Source organism: Oryzias latipes, chromosome 7 (genome assembly GCF_002234675.1).
Source record: "Oryzias latipes chromosome 7, ASM223467v1".
Taxonomy (NCBI): domain Eukaryota; kingdom Metazoa; phylum Chordata; class Actinopteri; order Beloniformes; family Adrianichthyidae; genus Oryzias; species Oryzias latipes.
The window spans coordinates 8,435,068-8,443,616 of NC_019865.2; the positions used below are offsets into that span (position 1 = coordinate 8,435,068).

General features: G+C 40.4%; 2 protein-coding genes across 2 annotated transcripts; one reads left to right on the forward strand and one right to left on the reverse strand.

The window, feature by feature from the left end:
• Positions 1 to 364: 364 nt before the first annotated feature.
• On the reverse strand, positions 365 to 2,455 carry LOC101168538 (chymotrypsin-like elastase family member 2A). The gene is made up of 8 exons (XM_004070360.2): positions 2,303 to 2,455; positions 2,125 to 2,213; positions 1,953 to 2,050; positions 1,642 to 1,764; positions 1,437 to 1,573; positions 913 to 1,058; positions 647 to 799; positions 365 to 458 (listed from the first exon to the last, which is right to left on the reverse strand). The coding sequence occupies exons 1-8, from the start codon at positions 2,337 to 2,339 to the stop codon at positions 441 to 443; spliced, it is 801 nt and encodes a 266-aa protein (XP_004070408.1). The 5' UTR covers positions 2,340 to 2,455; the 3' UTR covers positions 365 to 440.
• A 723-nt stretch (positions 2,456 to 3,178) lies between these two features.
• LOC101168781 (chymotrypsin-like elastase family member 2A) lies at positions 3,179 to 6,489 on the forward strand. The gene is made up of 8 exons (XM_004070361.4): positions 3,179 to 3,284; positions 3,410 to 3,498; positions 4,180 to 4,277; positions 4,414 to 4,536; positions 5,184 to 5,320; positions 5,699 to 5,844; positions 6,150 to 6,302; positions 6,383 to 6,489. Exons 1-8 carry the CDS (start codon positions 3,248 to 3,250, stop codon positions 6,398 to 6,400), a joined length of 801 nt encoding a protein of 266 aa, XP_004070409.1. The 5' UTR covers positions 3,179 to 3,247; the 3' UTR covers positions 6,401 to 6,489.
• Positions 6,490 to 8,549: the final 2,060 nt, after the last annotated feature.

Below are 8,549 nucleotides of genomic sequence, written 5' to 3' on the forward strand. Positions count from 1 at the left end.
AACCAGCTGCTTCACAGCCTCCTGGAACAGTAGTTGCAAAAAATGTCATTAAAAAAAAACAACCAAAGACTGAAAGTCAAGGTTTAATTTGGTGCAAGTCAGTGCTTTTTTTCATTCTTCATCACTAGAAGACATATCTGTGTTACTTATGACTGATATGTCTCCATGGTTAGAGATATTTATGAAAGATGAAGAATTCTGACCTCAAAAATCTAATGGCAGAGTTCGCCTCGTGTTCTAAATCCAAGAAAAAGACCTGCTAGTTCACCATTGCAAGGATACAAAAACCCGCAAACTCAAAACTCCCATGAGCTCACCGTGTACTTTCTGCCTTTTTCTTAATTAGAAAGAAAATGCTTGCAACTATGAATTAATGGATTGTTTATTGAATGGTCAAGTGCAATGATCAGTGATGCAGGACAAACAAAAACAAATCCATCTTAGTATGAAGTCATCACCTGGAACAAGAGAAAAACAGTAGTTTAGGAACAAAACTAATGAATTGTTTTTGGGTTTTTTTTCAAACAAAGGTGCAGTTTAAATGTAAATGAATTTCAATGAATATTCATTTTATTGTGGTAACGTATGTATTAATTTGAGGTTGTGAAATGCAGAGACTGATGTGCAGAAATCTCTTGGGACTCACATTGTTGATCCAGCTGATGTAGCCGCTGACTCTGGTGAAGACAGAGGGCTTCTTGGGGTAGTTGCAGCCCAGGCTGGAGCCGAAGCTCACAATTCCGTGGACATCCCAGGAGCCATCAGGGTTGCGACAGTTCAGGGGGCCACCAGAGTCTCCCTGACAGACGGCAGAGGGGCAACAAGAGTCAAAGATAGAAGAAACACACAGAGCTTACGGCGGCAGTGCAAACTTCCACATGATTTCATTTCAGATCGGGTCATTAGGCTCACGTTGCAGCTAGCCAGCTCTCCGTCTCCTCCGGCACAAATCATGTTGGTGGTGACGATAGTGCCCCACCAGTCAGGCCTGCTGCAGGTGGAGTGTCCAACCACTGGGAGGAGGGCCTGCTGCAGGATATCAGCAATGGGACCTCCAGCTTTAGAAGAGAATTGTGGTTAAATATTACAGTCTGGGATCTCCTGCTGCATGTTTTTTTTTTTTTTTTTGCTTGCTCAGTTTTTAGTTTGTGAAGCTACAAAAATATGATTTGCAGAAATATTACTTTTATCCAAATGCAACATACAATTTCTTTAGAATTAGGATTATGGTCATAATCAGTTCTTGGATGTTTTTCCCTTTCCTGTATTTAAAAGTCAATAGAGGCAAACTGGGAGAAAGAGTGAGGAATGCACTACTGAGAAAATCCCATCTGGCTCCTCTGTCAACCCCGCCCCTGCAGGAATATGGATTACACTTCAAAGACATAGAAGGAGGTCAAGGCTGACCTCCAGGCTTCGGGTTATCAGTAACTCACTCCAGAGACGTCCCCAGCCGGTGACATAGCAGGGAGCACCGTCATCCAGGATTTCACCAGCGTTTGGAAGGCAGGCAGCCCCAATGGTGTTGGAAAAGGTGACTGGAGTTGACAGTTTGATCAGGGCAATGTCATTTCTGAAAACAAAGGAAATATTTAGAGACACAGATGCATCATAAGTCCAGACTCGAGACTGGAGTTCTACCTGATGTTGTAAGAGTCCCAGTTCTCGTGGACGATGATCCTTTGGGGGCTGATGGCGATGGAGCCAGCCTCGTTGTTGGCGCTCAGGTCGTGTTTTCCGATGTACACTCTGTACGTGCGACTTCTGCAGTTACAGATGTCAAGATCTCATGAAGTTTTACACAACCTCAGCGGTTATCGCCTATCATTACAGTTGCAGTGAATTATGGGAAGGAAGCATAACTCTGTCTAGAAAAGACAACTCATGTAGATTTTTTAACGCACTCTTCAAAACCGTTTTTTTTTTTTCTTTTCCAACATTCCATGTCTTACCCGATGCAGTGAGCAGCAGTGAGGACCCACTCGTTGGAGATCAGGGTACCCCCACAGGTGTGGTAATAAGTGTTACCACTCAGGTACTGCAGGGACACCTGAGAACAACACGTCATATTAGTGTGTGAGCAAGACATTGCACCAAACAAAAGCAGATTCAAGTGGGTATTACCTGCCAGGGCCAGCTGTGCGCTCGCACATCTTCTCCACCGACCACCCTCGTGACAACAGGGGGGTATGTGGGCAGGCCACAACTGTACGCTGCAAGACAACGTTAGAAAGCCTTCATTTGCTGGTGTCAGGTTAAGGCTGCTTGTTGTATGCTAGGTAGAACGACATGGGGAGCTTACCACCAGCAACAAACAAAGCCAAGATCAAGAACTTCATTGTGACCGTCACTAACTCTCAGGGGGGGATCGGTCCTCCTTATATACCGGGTAGATTGATAAACACATTTGTTGCTCAACTTTACCCTCACACAGAAACGTTTAGTGGAAAAAGATATTCTGGAGATAAGTTACCATAAATATCCCTAAATAAACTTTGTCTGCCCACCTCCTCTGTGTCTGTGAACCACACAGATGCTTTCTGAGGGAAGCTGCTCTCTTAGTTTCATATAGTTTTTTATTTTATTTTGACACTTCTAAATCAACACAAACAAACTAAACCAACCCCATAAAAGTATTTATATGCTAAAAATGAAGCAGAAGAAGACATTTCAAGGATGGCTCATACTTCTTAACTCCAAAGGGTTTTCAGTTAACAGGAAAGTTCTCCATTTGAACTCTAATAGGAATCTTCAGCAATTAAGAAAACACAAGTCTGACAATAATATCATCTATGTAGTGAAATAATTAAAAATCTCAACAGGAGTTTCTGCTTCACCTTCTTGCCGTCAAGTTTTGTTGTGTATTAGTGGAAAAATAACCATAGAGTAAATGTATGAAACAATTTAGAGCAACTGTTTACAGTCACCTGCTTCAGAACCCTAAGTTACTTTGGGAAAAAAAGTTTAATTTGGTCAATTTTCTAAAAGATCTTTCGATAATCTCCTAAATTCTAAAGAAAAGTCTTAATTTTATTGAAATGCAGAACAAACACACACACAAAAAAAGGTTGTGGCCTTGGCCTGTTCATGCCTGCACGTTTGGTGTCCATCCAGCGACATCCTATCAAAGTGCAAATTTCTACGAATTCCACAAATAAGATACGGCTTTTTTGAAGCTTACATAAGATTGCCAAAGTATATAAGCGCGTGTCCAAGTTTAAGCACCAGTTGTGGAGGTTCAGACACCATGAAGTTCTTAGTGCTTGCCCTGTTTGTTGCTGGTGGTAAGTCTCTGCTTTTTTCTTTGAAAAATACATAAAAAAGTAACAAAACCTTTATTCAAGTTTTTTTTTTTAACTTTACACGTGAAGCTTAAACCTTAAAGAAACTGTTGGATGCGTCTTTGCAGCCTACGGGTGCGGCTTGCCCACCTTTCCCCCCATCTTGGGCAGAGTGGTGGGAGGACAGGATGTCAGGCCTAACAGTTGGCCCTGGCAGGTACAAACATTTTTAAAAAGAAATGACTTTGGTATTTCTGACATTATTATATCATAAACAATATTTAAAAATGTAGGTGTTTTACAGAAATGGAAATAGGGAAAAAACATTCTAAAACTAAAGTTTTTAGCATGTTTAGAGATTGAAGATGATTCTAAAGAGAAATATTTGACTTTGATCAGAAAATCTGATCCTTCCCCACAGAAAGCAGAAAATTATTTATTTTTTAACCCTAGAACACTTTCGCTATAAAAAGTTACACCATCACTTTTGCCGGGTAATTTTTACCCGATATAATGTACCCAACATAAAGTATTTTTCATAAAAAATAGATCAAACATGACAATACATGATAAATTCTAGTGGTTTTCTTTTATTTTCAACTGTTTTATGTGTAACAAAATGAAAAAGAAAAACATAGGAAGTTCCTAAAAACATTCTTAAGAATAACTGATAAATGAGAAATCTGAGAACATAAAACTCTTAAAAAATAATAAAATGATCCTAGAAACTGGGTTTTTGGTGCACCATTTCCTGGGACATGTGAGACTTCCCTGGTGAAGGCACAGACTCCTCGACACGTGACATTTTGAAATTAATTTTCCGGTTATTCGTTTTGCTCAGGTGAAAATCACCCGCCGATAGTGCTCTAGGGCTAATAACTGCTTTTTTGTGTTTTAGATTTCCCTGCAGTATAACAGCAATGGTGAGTGGAGACACACCTGTGGGGGTACTCTGATTTCTGACCAATGGGTGCTCACTGCTGCTCACTGTATCAGGTATAAGAAAGTCAAGCAACAAGGTTCCAATGGGTCCAAGTTTCTTGACTCTGAATCAAATCAAACAAAAACTGAATGATAAGAATTTAAAGAAAAAAAAACACTTTCAAATGGATCTTTGTGCTTCTTCTTAAAGTTCTGGAAGGGAGTACAGAGTTGCCCTGGGGAAGCACAACCTGCCTGAGACAGAGGACGGCTCTGTGTTCAAGAGTACAGCCAACATCATTGTTCATGAGAATTGGAGCTCCCTGTTCATTCGGTAACAGAAGTGAAATTCTAATTCTAATTGTATTTTTCACATACATTGTCATTCCTCCCTCCATCCTCTAAACCTGTTTTTTCACTGCGCTGCTGGAGCCTATCCCGGCCATTTGTGGGCCAGGATCGCCAGTCTGACGCAGGGCCACAATCACACACCCATGCACACTCGCATTCATTCCTATGGACAGTTAACAATGAACCTATGAAGCCTGTTTCTGGACAGTGGGACGAAGCACCCGGACAGAACCCACACATGCAAGGGGAGAACATGTAAACTCCCCCATGGGTGATTCTGTTTGAGGTGCTCCAGCCAGGACTTGAACTGTGCCACCGTGGAGCCCAAAAAAATTAAAAATACAACACTCAAAGTGTAATATGTAGTGAAATACTTCGTACTATTGTCCGACAGAGTACATCCCTAAGAGCAGTATAAAAACCATAAAAGTTAAGTGTATGAATATGAAAAGACATTTGAGTAAATATATGACAATATAGTCTACTATACAGTGTTAAGTGATTTTGGCTCACATGTAAAGCATCCATGTGCTGCAGAAAGTTCAAAATGTGTAAAGTGATGAAGCAGTGAGGAGTAAAGACGCTCACTATCCGCTCCAACTGATCGAGCTTGATCTCCATGTTTTCCAGAAATGACATTGCCCTGATCAAGCTGGAGTCTCCCGTTGAGTTCTCAGACTCAATCATGGCTGCTTGTCTCCCCGCCGCTGGCTTTCTCCTCCCCCACAACGAATCCTGCTTCGTCACCGGCTGGGGCCGCATCTACAGTGAGTAAACCGTTTTAGAGAAACAAAAATTCATTTTAGTAAGTGCAGAATATATGTATATATTCTTTTTAAGAAATTGAAATACTTTACAGCATTTATGCCAGTGTGAAGCTTTTCTGTTTTACAAGCAAACCTGCTAGAGCAGAAAAAGCAAAATGTGATGCTTCTATCACATTTAAAAATACTTTTTGACAAAGAAGTCTGTTTTTTGTTTTTTCTGCTGGGTAACTCTTATATTCTACAAGTTAAAAAACCTTTGTTTCACCTCTTGTCACCTAAGCTTTCGTCAGAGTGTTGCAGTTGCATCAGATGGCCACTAGAGTCCGTGCTTTGGTCAGTGGAGTTTTTCTAGCTGAGCTTGTGTCCTCTCCCACACAGCCGGAGGTCCCATTGCAGACATCCTGCAGCAGGCTCTTCTGCCTGTGGTGGACCACGCAACATGCAGCAAGTCAGACTGGTGGGGCTTCCAGGTGACGGAGACCATGGTCTGTGCAGGTGGAGACGGAGTTGTGTCTGGCTGCAACGTGAGTACAGAATAGTGAAGGAAACAGTATGTCATAGCAACAATAATGAGCTGCGGTTTTTAAAGAAACAGGAGATGTGATGATCAACTGATTTTCCTCATGCATCTTTATTTGTTTTCTTTTATTGCATATTATTGTGTCGTTTTCATGTCAGGCTAGCACTTTTCTTAAAGTTATCCATTTGTTGCCTTTAGTTTTGTTGCTTTTCTTTATTTTAATAAAAAAAAACACCTATTTATCTATTGCAGATCTTCACTGAAAGTTGTTGTTGCTTTTCAGACATGTGTTTTTGATTTACCTTTCAGGGAGACTCTGGTGGTCCCCTCAACTGTCAGGCCGCTGATGGCTCCTGGGAGGTTCATGGCATCGTCAGCTTTGGATCTGGACTCAGCTGCAACTATCCCAAGAAGCCCACCGTCTTCACCCAAGTCAGCTCCTACATCGACTGGATCAGCAATGTAAGGAAACAGAAACGTGATCGCCTCGTGTAATGCTTTACAATCCGATCCAACACCAATGTCTCTGATCTATATTACAGAAAATGGCATCCTACTAATGGATCCGACTTCCTGAATCAAAGCCACTGAGAGGATTTGTGAACAACATCAAGAATCACAAACACAATAAAATATTCCTGTCCAAAAATAGTGTTCACTTTGCTTTTTGCTTTTCAGTTAAACATTGTGTCACCTGTGATCCAGACATTCAAGCTTTCTGTGGTTCAGATAATCTAAATTCAAATGTTTTAGATAAAATAACTGCAGAACTTTACATCTTTCTTAGCTTTATGTCACCAGAAGTTGCATTCATTCCTATTTGATCCGGCTGTGCAGCAGTCCTGGACTGCAAGGACCAGATTCACAATTCCTATTACTTCCTGCACCTTCAAACAAAACATTTTATCCCGCCACATACTCAAAAACTCCCCAAAATGTACACACACCCTAGTACCAACAAAAAAAAAGATGACTTCACAGCAGAAGGCAAACCCATCAAAGAAAATTAAAGGGGCAAAAATCTCCTATGGGGTTAAAAAAAAAGTCGTACCCAATATCAAAACCAAAACAGCTGTGTCAAGGATATCCAAAGAAAGTTTTAAAATTATTATGGGATGGCCACAACACCTACAGCTTGGGGATCCTGTTGTGGCCTTAAGTGTAAAATTTTGCGATTTTTCCCACAAATGGGAAAAAGAAAACTCAATTTGAGCGATCTTCACACAAAAAAAACATCCCACACACATTAAAGTCTACAACCACGACTGAAGTTTTGTCAACCTTTGACCCAACGATCAGGCCGCAATCTTGAATTGGCCTATGCAAAATCACCTTTAGTACCAGTTACAAATTGAAACTCCTCCTAGGAGTTTATTCAATCGCCTCATAACTCCTCGAGCATCAAAGCGAAGCTATTTGAGATAAAATGTTGAAAATTAGGAGTTGTAGTTGTAGTAAACGTGGCGAGTTTTAAATAAAAAAGGCGTTCCCCTGACGTTCCCATTTTTTTACTGGAATATTGGGAAAATGTAATACTGGTACATGAATTCCTGGCTCAAGCTGAACGAAATATGACATATGATATGAAATTAACATATTAGGAATGTGAGCGTCTATGACAAAAAAACTCAGATTCAAAGTAAATCCAAAACTTTACTTTTTATCAATTCTTCTGAAAATTGCAAAGAAAGACCTTTTGGTCACCCCCAGGCGACAAAAATATAAGAGTTGCTATGGGGGCGGTGGTGGGGGCAGGTAGCGCCTGCGGGCCATACAATGCTGCTCACGCCTTTAATTCTCATTTAATTCTGAACTCTTTTTTTTTTTCAGTAAGATGCTAACAGGATAAAATGTCATGTCTTTGGGAGACATCAAAGGGAAAAAAAATACTTTACAAAAAATAAAAAGAAAGCTCTATTTACTCGCTTCTTATCATCACAATTCAAACAGACAGATTCGGAGAACTCATGTCCAGACTTACAGAAGCTGATTAACACCTATCATCTTGCAGGCTGGATCACTGTAACAGTCTCTAAAACAGACGGTAAGACAGCTGCAGTTCTGCTGCCAGAGTCTTCGTTAGAACCAGAACTGAACTGAACCCATTATTTCTTTTCTCATTCTTACACAAACAAAATGATATATGAATTGTTTAAGTAAGTTAAATGGCTTTTTTTTTTCAATAAGGCCAAAAAAAAAAATCTCCGGTAAGCAGACAGCTATAGGATCTGAACCAAACTGGACCAAGCTGGGTTTTTTTAATCAGCTGCATAAATGGAACTATCACCTGGTGACCTATTTGCCCCAGTTTAAATGTGTTTGTTATGCTGCACTCCAACGGTTTAGTGGTAATTTATTCTGACTTATCTGTCCCACAGGTCGTTTATTGCAACTTATCTGTTGCTTAGTAAAGTCATTTATGAGGACTTACCGGCAGAACTTCAGCAGCCTGAGCGGCGGATGGGACAATCCTGACAAGCCTTCATTTATGTCATCAGCCTCAAATCATTTGTGTGATTTTTCCAGAATGCACCGAAATACCCAAGAAATGATGTAAATACAGGAATTTGGGTATTTTAAGGACAAAACCAAGTCCATTCAAATCTTCAGGCTCAAGTGTGTCCTAGTAACTAGTGGAGACAAATACATATGGGGGTTTCACGAAACTAAACCTTTTTTCAAGTGTCAATGAACTTAGACGTTACACAC

Bases quoted from the DNA above. Each gene is read 5' to 3' on its own strand.
- LOC101168781 (XM_004070361.4), top strand. From the start codon at position 3,248: ATGAAGTTCTTAGTGCTTGCCCTGTTTGTTGCTGGTG. The intron at 4,278-4,413 runs GTATAAGAAAGT...TTCTTCTTAAAG, and splicing joins ACTGCTGCTCACTGTATCAG to TTCTGGAAGGGAGTACAGAG. The intron at 5,845-6,149 runs GTGAGTACAGAA...TTTACCTTTCAG, and splicing joins GAGTTGTGTCTGGCTGCAAC to GGAGACTCTGGTGGTCCCCT.
- LOC101168538 (XM_004070360.2), bottom strand. From the start codon at position 2,339: ATGAAGTTCTTGATCTTGGCTTTGTTTGTTGCTGGTG. The intron at 1,765-1,952 runs GTAAGACATGGA...CTGTAACTGCAG, and splicing joins ACTGCTGCTCACTGCATCGG to AAGTCGCACGTACAGAGTGT. The intron at 1,574-1,641 runs GTAGAACTCCAG...CTTTGTTTTCAG, and splicing joins TGGGACTCTTACAACATCAG to AAATGACATTGCCCTGATCA.